Source organism: Solanum stenotomum, unplaced genomic scaffold, assembly GCF_019186545.1.
Source record: "Solanum stenotomum isolate F172 unplaced genomic scaffold, ASM1918654v1 scaffold10327, whole genome shotgun sequence".
NCBI classification, from domain to species: Eukaryota; Viridiplantae; Streptophyta; class Magnoliopsida; order Solanales; family Solanaceae; genus Solanum; species Solanum stenotomum.
Window position 1 is genome coordinate 1 of NW_026021018.1, and position 16,793 is coordinate 16,793.

The 16,793-nt window shown below is 31.8% G+C and overlaps 1 protein-coding gene across 1 annotated transcript; it reads right to left on the reverse strand.

The window, feature by feature from the left end:
• Nucleotides 1-2,071: 2,071 nt before the first annotated feature.
• On the reverse strand, nt 2,072-3,864 carry LOC125849768 (glucan endo-1,3-beta-glucosidase A-like). Its single transcript, XM_049529742.1, has 2 exons — nt 3,730-3,864; nt 2,072-3,210 (listed from the first exon to the last, which is right to left on the reverse strand). The coding sequence occupies exons 1-2, from the start codon at nt 3,791-3,793 to the stop codon at nt 2,258-2,260; spliced, it is 1,017 nt and encodes a 338-aa protein (XP_049385699.1). The 5' UTR covers nt 3,794-3,864; the 3' UTR covers nt 2,072-2,257.
• Between the last annotated feature and the right edge of the window lie 12,929 nt (nt 3,865-16,793).

Sequence of the window (16,793 nt, forward strand, 5' to 3'; positions counted from 1 at the left end):
CGTTTTGGATACGGGGTGTTACAAAAAAAGAGAAAAAAATGGTTGATTTTATACTATACTCAATAGTTTAAGGGTAAACTTGTACTTTTTCTTCTCAAAGAAAATGGACATGTGAAGTCTACTCATTTAATTGTTAGAATTTTTTTTTTTGTGAACCCAATAGTTATTGTATATAGAATTTGTGATTGTTGTAATTACGGGTGTATATGATTGGGTTGGTTTGGGTTTTTCAAATATCAAATCAAGCCATTTATGTAAAATATTTTAAATTTATAAACCAAACCAAGCTAATAAAATTCGGGTATTTTCGAATTTTTCAACCTCGGATTGGTTCGGGTTTTTCAAATACCAAACTAAACCATTGTGTCGAATTTTTAAATTTTTAAATTTTTAAATAAAACCAAACTAATAAACCTCGGATTTGTTCAAGTTTTTGGATTTTTCCGGTAAAGTATGCATACAAACATATAATTAACTTGTGCTCCAAATATTTCTTTAGTCCAACCAAAATACAACTATCTAAGGTGTTTCTTAAAAAATAACACAAAATATGAGATGAGTGATGACACTAAAATATTCAATAAAAAATAACAATGAAATCATCATATAAAATAAATATTACAAAGTCATAATGAAAATGATCATGATTTAAAAGTACTAAATCATGCTAAAATAAGTCTAATAAATATTAGTTACATGAGTAAACATTAAAGAAAAATTAAAATTAGACTATGTATTTTAAATGTCAAAACCAATGTAAAACTAAAGAATAAATATTCAACATTATTGTTATTCTTAGTGTTGAATTAATTTATTTTGTTAGCATAGTATTGATTTGATTTCGAATTGAGCTTTATTAGAGTTACTAATATCTATGGACTATAACATTTGTTGGACCATTCAAAATTTTAAGTCTCAAAAGACTTGAAAAAATATGTTAAAAGATAAAAATTATAAAAACTTATAAGTAATATTTAGAAATTACATCAAAGTAAATATTTTTATGTATAAAATAAATTTTAAAAATTATATATATAATGTCGGGTTGGTTTGATCTTGAGTTGACTTTTTTTAGTTAAAACCAAACCAATCCAAAGTGTCAATATTTAACATAACACACATCCACATTTAGTAATGCACCCATCGTCCTCAAATTTTGAAGATGCGTAGAAAGTACAAATTTAGTAATGGGATGGAGTCAATGAATTTTACGATACGAAAATAATGGCCGATTCCATTCAATACAAGGAAAAGGTCAAATTATTTTATACTAAGTGAAATTGAGCAATTTTGCATGTCTAATATAACTATCATCGTGAAGAAAATATATTTATCCTTCACTTATTTTAATTTATTTATTTTATTTTTAGTTCGTTTAAAAAAGAATTAAAAGATTGAAAGCGCGTATCCAGGATTTTGANAAGGAAAATAAAACGTGACTAAATAAAATATTCAAATTTCAAACCTCACTTAGAGAGGTGCACCCAATCATAATCGTATGGTATGATACTTCAACTATGGGTTCACATATCTATATTTAAATATTCTTTTAAAAAAATATAATACTACTACATATGATTTAAGGAGGGGAGCATGGGTTCACGTGGACCTGGTGACCCCCTCCTTGATACGCCTCTGACCTTCGACATAAACTTGGCATGGTCATGTACTTGTTGGGTGTTTGTTTTCTTTCTTTGGCAACTCTTTAATTTTAACTTTCCATATAACATGTTTAAGATCACAAGATTGAAGGACAGGTTGGTATCTACATACCTTTAATTCACAAAATTCAAAAGTTTTCTTTACTTTCTTAAACTTCATATCAAATCAAAATTACACAGAACAAATTGAAACGGAGAGTGTTGGAAAATATATACCAAGAACACAAAAATTTTATGAACGCAAAGATGAAATTTTGAAAATATTAACTAGATCTTTTTGGAGAATAAAAGAATTCTTTGAGGAATATTGTAGAGGAAGATACTCTGTAAAAGTTACGTTGCAATCTTCGGAAATTGCATTTAAATAAGCCAAAGAATGAAAGGACACATCCTTTCAATTAAAATACATATCTTATTAAAAATATTTAATATTAATTTTTGATATCAAGGAACACACAAGAGGCCATACATTTTCTCACTACATATTAATTAAATATATATACTATCATTTATTGAAAGATAAAAACATACCATTTCTCCTTATTATTCATATATAATATAAAATATCTATATATTAATTATAATATATGCTATCATTAATTAAAATTGATTTGATACTTTGGCCTCTGATCAGGATTAAAGAATCCAAAATGTTTCTCACTTGCATCTCCCTTCTTTTCATTTTCATCAAACATGGCGAATAAATAAGTTTCTATGGTCTTTCCAGGTTTTTTTGGTGTTCCTGTCCCTCTTTTCACATGATTAATCAAATTCGTATAATAAGTCCTCGCATTTTTCAAAGTTGCTGCAGGGTGTCCCTCAGAAGGCCAACCACTTTCCGATACAATAATTTCAATATTTTGTCCTCCAAGTTTCTCCGTAGCAAAATACATTGAATCCACAAGGGCATCGAAAAGATTTTGATATCCTGCATCATTTCTCCTTTGTTGATTGAAAAGTGCATAAGAAAGAGGAACGGCGTTAGTGTTATCAATATGGGCAAAATAAGGGTAAATATTGGCAAAGAGTGGAAGATTATGTCGTGCTAGAAATCCAATTATAGGATTAATGAAACTTTTATATTCTTCGCGAAAAATGCTATCTCTAGGTGGGTAGGTGTTGGTTAAGAGCCCTGAATATGTCGATGTTGAGACCTTGATTTGATTTTGCAACCCTGCTGATGATAACGCGTTGTAAATATTTTCCATTGCTGGACCAACAAATCGTGCATATTTACCACTCTCTCTACCAGGATCAACTTCATTTCCAACGGATATATATTTGAATTTAACATCGGGAAAATGATTTCTTATATTATCTTGAACCCAACCATTGGCATTTGAAGGATTGGCTAGGGCTTCAAGATCTTGATTTGGGACATCAAGAATTATTTCAATGTTACTTCCTTTGAGGGCATTAAAGACATTTGTATGTGGATAGTAAATTCTCATTTTCTTGATGTTATTAGCATTATATAATTTTATGACATCTTGATCTGATGGTAAATTATTGGCAATTTTTCCATAGCATACTCCGATAGGCTGCGCTCCTACATTATGACAAAAAAAAAGAACATCAAAATAATAATAACAACAATAATAACGCCTCAATGAAAACAAGTCGATGCCTCAATGAAAACAAGTCGATGTCGATAATGTGAATCTTTAGTACTGACCATTATATACAATATAAAACACTAAAAATACTCTAAAGGTTGGTTAATAGATCCATAAATAACTTATTTGTAGATGTCACAATTGCGTGAGGTTATTAAACCTATTTTTTTTATGTCCTTATCAATAGGGCCTACTGCACCTTCCTAGAACAAAAAATTATATATATGTAGTGTTATTTAATAGGACATTTATAAGTAAATATATGCATGCATGAGACAAGTAATGGTATAATTCATTTGAACTCAGTACTTCTAATGCGGGGCATAAGTACATGTATAAAATGTTACTAAAATTGAAACAAATAGTAGGTCAGTACCCAAAATTTTTAATATAACAAGCTCCGTACTAAAAAGCTTAAAGATTGAAGTGTGTGTATGTAAGAAGAGAGAGACCTGTAATTTGGATTAGCAGCCCAACAAGTAAAAGGGAAGCTACAAGAGAACTTAGAAAAGCCATAGCAAAATTGGAATTGAGAAGAGTAAGAAATAGTTAGAGGTGAAATTGTGTGTTAAGGAAACATAAATTGCTTCTTATATAGGCAATAAGAAGAAGAAGACCAAGAAAGGTAGTGTGGAAAAAAGCCAAGTCAAGTTTCCCTATGAAGAAGTTTGATGAATAGTAAAATTTTGTCAAGTAGAATAACCAAGTCCAAGTGGAGATGAAGAAAGTTCAAATCTAGTGGTAGGTGATGGAAAATAAAAAAAAATGGTTGATTCCATTTAATATATGGAAAACAGCCAACAATGTGAAGTTGAGTAACTTAATTTGCCTTCATGTTAGGAAAGTTTTGTGTTTTTCCCTTTGGTTCCTAAATGAGCTTTAACTTAAACGACAATATATGTATGCATATCTTATCTATATCTTTGCAGGATAGAGAAGTTGTTTCAAATAGACTCTTGCTATAGTCAATCTTTAACACCTTCTCACTAATATATACATCCTCGCTCCTAGTCTTCATATATCTGAATCATCTCAACCTCGCTTCCATTATCTACTCTATCACGGATATGTATCCTCATCTTATTCCGGCTTGTATAACATTGTTTTTAATCATGTCTGTCTTAGTATATATGTCCACCCATCCATCTGAACATCCTCGTATTTGCTAGCCTCATCTTTTGAACGTGGACATTCTTGATTGGCTAGCACTTAGCCTCATACAATAGTGTTGGTCTAACCACCACTCTGTAAAAGTTATCTTTTAATCATTGGTGACACATTTGTATCACACGTTAATACCCTAGTGGCGAGCTTCTATTTCACTCACACCGGTCCAATACGGTGTGCAATATCATTGTCAATTCTTAGTTTCCTTAAATTATAGACTTAACATACTTGCAGTTTTCTCTCTTGAGTACATTGCTAGTGTATTGATCTTTACTTCCACCTCTACCTCATGCCTCACGTCACCAAACTTGCACTCTGGGTGCTCTATCTTTGTCATGCTTAACCTTAAACCTTTAGACTCCATGGGCGCTCTCCATACTTTCAATCTATCATTAACTCCACTATACGACTCGTCAATCAATACTATGTCATCTACAAATAACACACATCTCAACACCTCCTTTTAAATATATAATGCCAATATATTCATCACTTAGGCATAAATGAATATGCTAAGGGTTAATCCATGGAGTCATCTCTCACTGTCCTAACTCAGGTTTTGTCTCCACATACATGTCTTTAATAACCTTAATGTAAGTCATAAATACACCTCTAGACTCAAAACATCTCCAAAAGATCTCCTGGGCGACTTTATCATATATCTTCTTAGGTTAATAAATACCATGTGTTAGTACTCCCTCCTTTTGTTTTTATATTGTATTGATCCAACAATTTCTTATAAGATGGATGGCTTTTGTAGTCGAACGCCCTGATATAAATTTAAATCGGTTTCCCTTTGCAACTTTATTTTGAGCACAAACTTTTTTAAAAAATATTATTAAATTGTATATTCCGTTAAATACCATCACATAATTTAACACGGAGAGTGTAGACAAGAAGAAGAGGGCAAGGAAGAAAATGTTAATTAAAAGTATAATTTTGTATAGAATACCAAGGCATCCCCGTGAAGCACTTCATGAAATATTTTATTAAGTATATAGCAATATAAATTTTGTCCATATGAAGAAAATATTAAAATATGTAGAAAGTTCAAATCTAGTACTGTGATGGAGTCAATGAATTGTACGATAATGAATGGCTGGTTCCATTCAATACGAGGAAAAAGCTCAAATTGAGCATAATTTTTCTTTATTTTTCATGTACAACATTTGATAGTTGTATTGAAGTTCAATTAATTTAATTTTCAGTCAAGTAAAATCATTTTTAAAATTAATTATTCTTGTTTATTATTTATTTCTTCCTTTCTTATTCATTTTTCGTCTTGATCAAATATGAGATAAGGCACAAGTAGATCCTACCTTATGACCGAAATTACAAAAACACATCTTAATTAAACTAAAGTTCTATTATCCCCCCCTCCCTCCCTAATTTTTTTTTTTTTTTGTAATTTTGTACACATTTTTGGCTTACATGGCATCCAAACATCTCTCACGCGCCTCAACTACGTGGAATCACAAAGTGTGCCACGTAAGCCAAAAGTTGTGTAAAATTACCAAAAAAAATGAGTTTGGGGTTAATAGGACCTTAGTTTAGTTAAGGTATGTCTCTGAGATTTCGATCATAGTCTAGGGATAGTTGTGCCTTTATCGGGTTAATACCTCAGATGGTCACTCAACTATCCAGTCTTTCCTCAGAAAGTCACTCACATGGTGACTTTTTAGTGAAAATTAAAAGTTGAGTGACTTTTTGAGGCAAAAGTGGATAGTTGAGTGACCATCTAAGATATTAACCCTGCCTTTAACCCAACTCTATATCTTTTGCTAATAATAGTAAATTGGGTAAAACTCCTAACTACGGGTAAGAAAAAAAAATAAACTAATATCAAATCTAATTGGAAATTCCACTGCTATGATTTATCATAACAGTTATAAATCTTAATAAATCAGTTGGCTAACTATTTATAAGGTTTCGACTCTGTCTTTTAATTTCGTCTCCCATTTTCTTTTTCTCTATATTTTTTGAAAAATAATTATTTCACACAACCCCATTAATGAAGACAATTTTCTTTTTCTCTATATTTTTTGAAAAATAATTATTCCACACAACCTCATTAATGAAGACAATATCAATCATGATACGATGAACTTGAACAAAACGCCATATTTACTTGGTTCATCTAGAAAAAGTCATACTTTTTGCCCTATCCATTTGTGCTAATAAAATAGTGGGTTTGTTAGGTAGCATGATTGACTGATTAGACATATAGAATTATGGATGCTCATTTAATACTACTCCAATATTTTTTAATAAGCTTGCAATTAAGTATGACTCGAGTAAGTATAGCTTGCAGTTAGAAAGTCCTATGGTAACTTTCTAAGAAATATTGCAATCAAGGCAAGTATAGGTGTACAAAATCAAACCGAAAACTGAATTAAATCGCAAATCGAGTCAATACGAAAAAAAATCCGACTAGTGGTTTGGTTTGACTTGGTTTGGTATTGAAAAAGAAAAACAACTATATTTGGGTTGGTTTGGTTTTAACTAAAAAAGACCAACCCGAGACCAAACCAACCCGACATTATAAATGTAATTTTAAAATTTTATTTTATACATAAAACTATTTACTTTGATATAATTTTAAAATATTTCTTATACTATTTCATAGTTTTTATCTTTTAATCTATTATTTCAAGTTTAAAACTTAGAATTCGGAATGGTCCAATAAAGATTATAGTTCATAAATGTTAATAATTATAATAAAACTTAAAAATCAAATTAATACTAATGCAAAAAGAAAATCAATTCAACACTAAGAATGACAATAATATTGAATATTTGTTCTTTTGTTTTACATTGGTTTAGACAGTTAAAATGCATAATCTAATATTTATTAAACTTATTTTAGCATTGATTTAGTACTTTTAAATTATGATAATTTTCATTATGACTTTGCAGCATTTATTTTATATGATGATTTAATTTTATTTTTTTATTGAATATTTTAGTGTCATTAGTACTCATCTCATATTTTGTGTTATTTTTTTAAGAAACACCTTAGATAATTGTATTTTGGTTGGACTAAAGAAATATTTGGAGCACAAGTTAATTATATGTTTGTATGCAAACTTTACGAAAAAATCCAACAATCTGAAAAAAAATCGAGTTTATTAGTTTGGTTTGATTTATAAATTTAAAAATTCGACACAATGGTTTGGTTTGGTAATTGAAAAACCCGAACCAACCCGAGGTTGAAAAACCCAAAAAAATCCGAATTTTATTAGTTTAGTTTGGTTTATAAATTTAAAATTTTTACACAAATAATTTGATTTGATATTTGAAAAACCCGAACCAACCCAATCATGTTACACAAATAAATCACAGTACTACATTTAAAGGTTCAAATTAATTCTTTAAAAATCATGTCTAGAATATATTTATAGAATAAGAAAAAATCGCAACTTATAAATAGTGTAATTTTTCATCAAATAAGATCAGGGTGAACCCTCTTGGCTCAAGCTCTGCCCCAGACCGAACTTGACACTAACTTATGTTTGGTGGTTTCCTTGATCATTTAGCTCGAAAATCACTTAATTATTAAAATACACCAATATAAGCACAATCACATAAATTAATACTTCAAAAAAATAATACTAAAAAGATAAAACAAATAATGAGTAAATATATGAATTTAAGTTCTTTTTATCAAAATAGGCCTAATTGTATTTTCATGTGTCATGTTATGATAAACTAATAAACACTCATCATGCAAATATATTAAATACAATCCATTTTTTCCTTGTACAATTCCATATACCTCCATCACTTTTAGGTTAAGAATTTGTGCAAAATTTCTTCAATTTTGACAAAATTGCACTATTCTACCATGTAGTGCCTCACTTGGTATGGTTGGATTCTCCAACTTTAATTTTGTAGCTATAATTTTAAAAAAAACATCACTAACGAACAAGAAAAGAAATATGTTTTTAATGCTTTCCTATATAAGAAGCAATAAAATGGTTTTTTGATATACAAATTACATGTTCCATTTTTTTTCAATGGCTTTGTGCTTTCACTAAAAGTGGCTTGGTTGCAACTATCTTTCTATTTATTGGGTTGTTGATGAGCAATGTCCAAATGACAGGTCTTTTTCTTTCTTTCTCTACACATACATACGCGCGATAAAGGCGAATTCATAATTTAAAATTGTTATTGATCGATTGTACATATACTTATTGAGTTATTTCTATCTTTTTTCATATGTATATATATGCATGGTTCTAGTTATATTTATGTTAACTCTAGTTATTCGGATCATATTATATATTTTGATTATTGTATGGTATTGTTATAAGAACCGAATATAAATCTTTTTTTTTGTGCTTAGGTTTTATGTAACTTAAAGGATCATCCGTTACAAAAAGAAACTGATCTATATGTAGTAGTTCTAGTAGCATCTCTAGCTAGTGCATATGTTACAAAAGATGGAGATGCATCAAAAACTGATCTATAAAGCTATTTTATTTTGTCTATCTTTTTTGCTATTTCTTTGTTAGATATGATTTACTTGAGTTGAGACTCTATTGGAAATAGTCTTTTTAACGTCATAAGGTAAGAGTAAGATTGTGTACATAAATATATATATACTCCTCAAATTCCACTTTTGAGATTACACTGAATATATTTTGGTTGTTGTTGTTTTGACACCATTTTCTTCTTCTTTTTCCTCAATGTATAGGGGCAAATTATAATATTGGAGTGTGTTTTGGCATCATTTTCTCTTTCTTGTTTCTTGGATATGATTTACTTCAGTCGAGACTTTGTCGAAAACAGTTTATTTAATTACCTTCATATACTACTAAAAAAACAGCGTTTAGCGACGGATATTTGCAACAAACTATATTTCGTCACTATATAACGATGGATTTGCGACGAACTTACCATTTTGTTGCAAGATTAACAATTGATTTTTTTGATTTATACTATAGCGACGGATTTGCAATGAAATATTTAATTTGTCGCTAAATATTAGCGCAAAATTTTGGCCCCTAATTTTTCCTACGGATTTAGTAACAAAATAAGGGTGACAAATTAAATTAATATTTTGCAACGGAATTAGTGACGAAAAAAAGGTCGCTAAACTTTTATATATATTTTTATAAAATTTATATTATATAGTGACAAAAATATCCATCAATGTAATATTTTCTAAATATATATATTTATTTGAAAGTGACGGATGTCATAATCCGTCACTAATTCCGTTGGAATATTTTTTAAAATGATATATTCTTAGGGCACAAAATATTCACACTCACACTTACACTTTTCAGAGATGAAGCTCTAAAACTCCAAGCCCTCCATCTCTGAAACTCCATTTCAATTTCAAACTCCATCTCGAAGCTGGTAACACTCGAAGCTCTGAAGCAAGTCTCCATCTAGAAAGGTAAGCGCTCAAACTCCATTTTCGATTTCAAAGCTTCAGTTTCCCCAAATGGATTTGTTGGTTCAGATATCAAGGGAATCAATTTCCCAAGCTAGGTTTATCAAGAACTAGTTATAAAATCAAAACCCTAGCTCCAATTTGCAGTATTTCCACATCTAGGCCAGCTTCGATTTTGATGACTTTCAACTCTTTCTCTCTGAAAAATAGGAACCCCCACTAGGAATTTCGGTCAGATTCCTGCATTAGGATATCAGATTAACTCGATATACCATTGTTTTCCAGTTTCAACTCGACATACCATTGTTTTCCAGTTGCATAATATGAACCCTAACTAGGAATCATTTCAGTCGACCACTAAAAATAGAGATTTTAGTCATTTGGGTGTTATGAAAATATGATATTTTAACTATGAACTCTTTCCATTTCGTTTAGCTTGAAGTAAGATTGAATGTCCTGAAAATGAGGAAGAGGAAGAGTTTGAAGAAGACATAAATAGTGACTAGTGCTTGATAATCTATTATTGTATCTTCAATGTATTTTCTTTGTTTATGATTTTTAATTTAGGATAATGTTCTTTAGTTTCTGCTTTTAACTATGTGTATTCTATTTCTTATTCTAACTCTTAATTAAATCTACTAATTGCATCTTTAATAATTGTTATACATACTAGTTAACTATGCATTTATTAGAATTACTTACAGTTAATATAGAGGATTCCTTATTAGAATTACTTATAGTTATTTACTGATTGTGATAAGTGTTTCACTCTACTTTCTGTTACTGTAATAGTTCTCATTATTATGGATAATGTTTTATTCTATTTTGTAACAGTCATGATCTAACAACAATATATATTTTATATTTGTTTACAGATATGGCTCAAGGCAGAGGTCGTGGAAAATCCTCAGGTAGGAGTAATCCTGCTATTCGTGTAAGCATGCCAACTATTCTCATGCCCACTATAGTTTCTCCTCAACAAGGTGGTACCCCAACTATTGTAACGTTAACTCAAAGTATCAGTCCAACCATCTCTGAGGCACCTCCAGCTACACAAAATCAGAATAACCTAATAGGTCAGGGTCTGTCTACTCAGAACAACCCATCAGATCATACCAACACAGTTGCTGCTACACCAAATCAGAGTAACGTAATAGGTCAGGGTACGTCTTCTCACAGTAACCCAATAGATCATACCAACACAGTTTCTGCTACACCAAATCAGAGTAATGTAATAGGTCAGGGTCTGTCTCCTCAGGATAGCCCAACAGGTAATAGCCATACACGGACCCTTGTCTTTATAACTCATGCAGGGTTAGTCCATTCTTTTGCTTTTATTCTTGTAACTTGTTTCTACTTACCCTTGTCTTTCTACTTAGGCTTCTTCCCTAATTTTCTAACAAAGAAATATTGTTTCTAATATCATGTCATTTCTCCACCCTTAAGTTGCGGCTGCCTATTTTTGAAGTGTATTTGTACCTATTTTTAAAGTGTATTTGTATTCTATTTGGCTTTACATGCTTGGACCATACTGCTTTTGAAGGAATTGGTTAAGCTTTCAAGTTGGAAGCTCAAAATGCACACTACAGACGACATGTGCAAAAGCTTCAGTTTACCTACTGTAAATAAAAATTTTAAACTCAATCTGTAGGTGTACATTTAGGATTTTTGTCAAGAGTCGTAGTGACGTGCTGAGAATTATTTTGTGTTGCTTCTGTTGGAATGTTTATGAACTCAATCTATATGAACAACAAATGTTTATTGCTTCTGTTAGAATGAACTGGTCTTTCTTTACGATAGTAAGAAACTATGAAAGAGATTGGTGTGAATTTCATTGAATATTCAGGGTTGTAGCATGTAGCCTTTGTCATTGATTGTCTTGCTGCCTAGAATACTCTCTATATACACTTCAAGTTGCAGGCTAGTTGTTGTTACTTATTCATTGTAATACCATCTGCTCTTAGTACATCCATGTATGCACCCTTAAAATTTTATTCTTAGTCAGGTGATGTATCTGCTAGGTGCCTAGCTTATTAATCTTCTGAACATTAGAACTGCTGCGCAAGATTCTCACGTGATGCATCTATCAAATTTGCAGATTTTTCGAGTCAAAAATTTGCAAAACTGCTGGGCAGAATTCCAAGTAAAAAATTTCCAGATCATGTGCAATCTGAAAATCAGTTTATAACTGCTAGCTTATTTTTTTTGCCTATTTTACTGCTAGCTTATCAGTAATATGATTATTCATTCTGTTAGCACTGATAAATATAATGTCGGATACTAATATTATTTTTGATTTATGATAACCCTCCTAATGACCTCTTCGACTTTACACGGGTTGGAACCATCTAAACCATGCTCTAATTTCATATCCAAGTCTTTCAAAAGTGAAGTTGATCCTAATGGAATCAATTAGAAAGGTGTCTCAAATAACGTAAGAACTGCTTATTTTGGAGAATTCAAGGTATAGCTTTTCATTGTTAGTGAGTTTAGTAAGTGTATTCACATTTATAGACAGGACGTTAATGTATTACTTTCAAAATAAAAGGGGGAGGAGTTAGGCCAGGTTTTGCACCTGAACATGTGTGGGAAAGATGGATGCAACTTTGGGGAAGTGATGAGTGTATTAAGAAGGCAGAAATAAATGCAAAGAATCGTCGTGATGGCCGTGAAGTTGCTGTTGGGACTCACATGGGCGGCTCTATCTCAATTGGAGAATATCACAAGAAACCTGTGAGTATATATTTTACGAACTCTTTAACTAACATCTTCTTGTCTGGTATATTTTTGTATCTGAACACATAATATGCACTTAATATGATTATATCTAATAATTAAGTGATTTCTTTTTTATAGGCTATTGAAAAAGGTAGAGATCCAACACCAAGTGAGTTACATTTGCACGTTCACACACATGGTCATGATGGAAAATCATTTGTTGGTGAACGTTCTCGAATTGTCCATGTAAGTCAAACTTTAAAGCCTATCTAAAAATGTAAATGTCAGGTCTCATAGGTTCAAAATCATATTAGTTGTTGTTGTTTTTGTATAATCCAGGTGTTGTTTTGATGCTTGTTCGCTGCAATTTTAGTGTTGTTTTAGCGCGATCCTACTTTTGTTTTAGAGTGACTCTAGTGTAGTTGTTTTTGGTGCAATTCTAGTCGTGTTTTAGAGCGTATTTGTTGCTGCTTTTTTTATATAATGCAGGTGTTGTTTTAATGCTTTTCTGTTGCAATTTTAGTGTTTTTAGTGCGATCCTACTGCTATTTTAGTATGACTCTAGTGCAGTTGTTTTATGTGCAATTCTAGTCGTGTTTTAGAGCGTATTTGTTGCTGCTTTTTTTTATATAATGCAGGTGTTGTTTTAATGCTTTTCCGTTGCAATTTTAGTGTTGTTTTAGTGCGATTCTAGTGTTGTTTTAGTGTGACTCTAGTGTAGTTGTTTTTGGTGCAATTTCAGTCCTGTTTTAAAGTGAATCTGATGCTGCTTCAGGGTAATTTAGGTGCTGTTTGAGGCTTTTTTTTTGTGTAATTTTAGTGTAATTCAGGTGTAAGTCATTATCCAACAAGAGTAAACTTACATTTGGCTGCCATCTTGACCATGTAATCATCTTTCTAAAATNNTTGGTGCAATTTCAGTCCTGTTTTAGAGTGAATCTGATGCTGCTTCAGGGTAATTTAGGTGCTGTTTGAGGCTTTTTTTGGTGCAATTTTAGTGTAATTCAGGTGTAAGTCATTATCCAACAAGAGTGAACTTACATTTGGCTGCCATCTTGACCATGTAATCATCTTTCTAAAATACCACTACTGGCAGCCCTTGTTTAGTGGTGTTAACAGGGCTAGTAAACTCAATAGGAATATCATGTTTGGACTTATTGTGCCTTAGACGAGCAACATATGATTGAATAATCTTATAGGGAGCTGGTTCAGGGATTGAGTTAACTTTCTGTTAAAGGAAAATGGACTCAACATTGATAGAATTACAAAGGCAATAGAAAGGAGTTGCTCCGGTTAGCACATCCGCTCCACTTAAAAGATAGGAAACAACTCACACCACTGAGAAAGGAGTTGCTAACAAGAAATCAAAGGCTGGTGGTAGTAAGAAGAAAAAGTAGTTAGCATCAAGTTAAAGCTTGCAGTGAAAGTGATGGTTTCGTACCTTGGTCAATCAAGTTTCAAACGTCTCGTTTCTTTTCTTTTCTTCTGTAGCTCTCGACCCTGCCCTCTTTTTCAAATTTCAATCAATGAATGTATAAATCTGGATTTTTCCTGGGCTCTCATCCTATGTGAATTGGCATTTCTGTAAGTTGCATAAGTTGCATGCACCATTTAATTCATAACACCAATCTTAATCTAAAAACAAAAAGTCCTTCTTGGTATTAGTTTGAGGAGGTTGTTGGTGATTTTGATTTCCCTGGGCTATTCTTGTCCATTTGATGCTGGGTTCTAGTATTTGTCAACTGAGAATTTTATGTTACCAGATAAAATCACAATCTCCCCATGGGCATGTTTATGTGCATGTTGCAAAGGAGTAATATTCTTGCTAATTGGTTCATTTACACCATTGTGTAAATGAACTTCACTGTTAGTGTAAGCATCATCACAGTTATTGTTAGAAAGGGGCTTACCTGATTTCTTCTTATTGTCTTGAATTTGTTGTTCTTCGATTTTACCTTTTTGCAGCTTCTGATTATCATGTTGAGTAGGCTGGGTTCTTTCGACCATAGTGTGAGTGCTTGCAGGTTCCTTTCGCAGTTCAATTTGAATGGGAGTTGGAGTAGACACCATTGGGTTGTCCTGAATCCCAAATGAGAAATTTGAGGATTGTGCATCATCAGAGTAGTTCCCTGTAACTTGATTCCTTGAATTTTTTTTTATCATATGTAAAGTTCTTTTGTGTGTGTGTTTTGGGGGGTCTTGAGCCCTCTTGTCCTGTTTTGTGTGTCTTTTGGGGGGTCTTGAGACCTCTTGTCTTGTTTTTTATCATATGGTTAAAAAATGTACACTGCATTAAGCTTAAAAGCTTATGCATCTTTCTGCATTTTCCTTCAAAATTTGTTTTGTTCCCTATCTTTAATGCTTTCTCATTTCCTCTACTTATTATAGGAAAAATATGAAGAAATATTACGGGAAAAAATTGTCTCAAACTGATATTGATCAATGTAAAGTATATTACCAAGATGCGTGAGGAGAAAACAAAAGAGAATATACGGTCTTGGATTTGAAGCACAAAATTACTATGGGCAGAATCGTTGTGGCTCATCATCATTACCACCTCCATTTTCTCAATCAACATCGACAACAAAAATGGATGAGTTTGTAAAGCAAATGATGCCTACACTTACTAGTCATCTTATTCCTATTATTGTTGAGTAGGTGCAAGCAGCGATTGCTGATCCCTTTGGCAACCTATCGCTTGTGACACCCATAGTGTCTCCTACTACTAATGTGGATGAGGTTGATCCCTCAATTTCAAGTGACGATCGTATCCCTTAGTCTCACGCAACTTTAATTTTTGATATTGTCATGTTTCTTGGAAACTACGAATTGTGTAGTAACATTTTGATGAATGTAGGTTCATTTAAGAGTACTTGATAGTTTTCTTTAGATATTTTAACCAAATGTATGTAGCAACAAATTTAGCGACTATTTGGTTGTTCTTATGTAAAGAATGTTGGCGATGGATTAGCGATAGATTATTGAAGGCCTAATATGTTGAGACAGAATATGTTGCAACGGAAATTTTGTCGCAAATTTATCCAAAATGATGAAATGAATTATGAAATTAGCAACAAAACTATATAAATATAATGACGACTATGTACGTCACTAACAATGGCGACGAAAATATTTCGTCACTATTATGTCGCTAAACTTGTGACGGAACTCATTTTTTTGTCCTAGAATTAAGAAATTAGCAACAAAATTGTATAAATATAATGGCGACTATGTCCGTTGCTAACTAGTGGCGACGGAAATATTTCGTCACTATGACGTCGCTAAACTAGTGACGGAACTCATATTTTCGTCACTAAGAGCTTATTAACGAGCGTAATAGCAACAGTCGATAATCCGTTGCTAATCCGTCACTAATCATGTTTAGTGACGGATTTTCAATGGATAGTGACGGATTTTGCCTGTCGGTAAACACAGTTTTTTTTGTAGTGATAAGGCCAATAGGAATAATTAAGATTGCGTATGTGCAAACACCCTCCCTAAGCCCCACTTATGAAATTACACTGAACATTTTCTTTTTTTTCTTTTCCCTCAATGTATAGGAGCATATTCTAATATTGGAGTATGTTATGGAAAAATTGCCAACAATTTACCATCAGATCAAGATATCATAAATCTATACAAGGCCAATGGGGGATTAGAAAGATGAGAATATACTATCCAGATACAAATGTCTTCAATGCTCTCAAAGGAAGTAACATTGAAATAATTCTTGATGTCCCAAATCAAGATCTTGAAGCCCTAACCAATCCTTCAAATGCTAATGGTTGGGTTCAAGATAATATAAAAAATCATTTTCCAGATGTTAATTAATTCAAATATATATCTATAGGAAATGAAGTATCTAATGGTCAAATTTCGCAATTTGTTCTTCCCGTGATGAAAAAAGTTTACAACGCGTTATCAGCAGCAGGGTTACAATCTAAGATCAAGGTCTCAAGTGCGGCATTTTCACGTGCTTTGCCCGAATCGAACCCGCTTTTAGATGAGATGGTTATACACTTCAACACATTTAACTACTATTGTATATAGTTATATACTATTTCCATTAGAATTTGTTTGTCTTAGCTTTTCTTTTTAATCTATTTCAATATGAACGTCTCTTTTAGTTTTTGACCATTTTAAAAGTAAAACTTTCTACATGACATGTTTAATTAAGACCACTAGATTAAAGGACATTTTGGTACATTCTTTACTTAATTTCTTAAAAGC

What these genes read in the sequence shown, in the direction of transcription:
- LOC125849768 (XM_049529742.1), bottom strand. Translation starts at nt 3,793, where the DNA reads ATGGCTTTTCTAAGTTCTCTTGTAGCTTCCCTTTTACTTGTTGGGCTG. An exon ending in GCTGCTAATCCAAATTACAG is followed by an intron (nt 3,211 to 3,729) that starts GTCTCTCTCTTC and finishes GTCATAATGTAG; the next exon opens with GAGCGCAGCCTATCGGAGTA.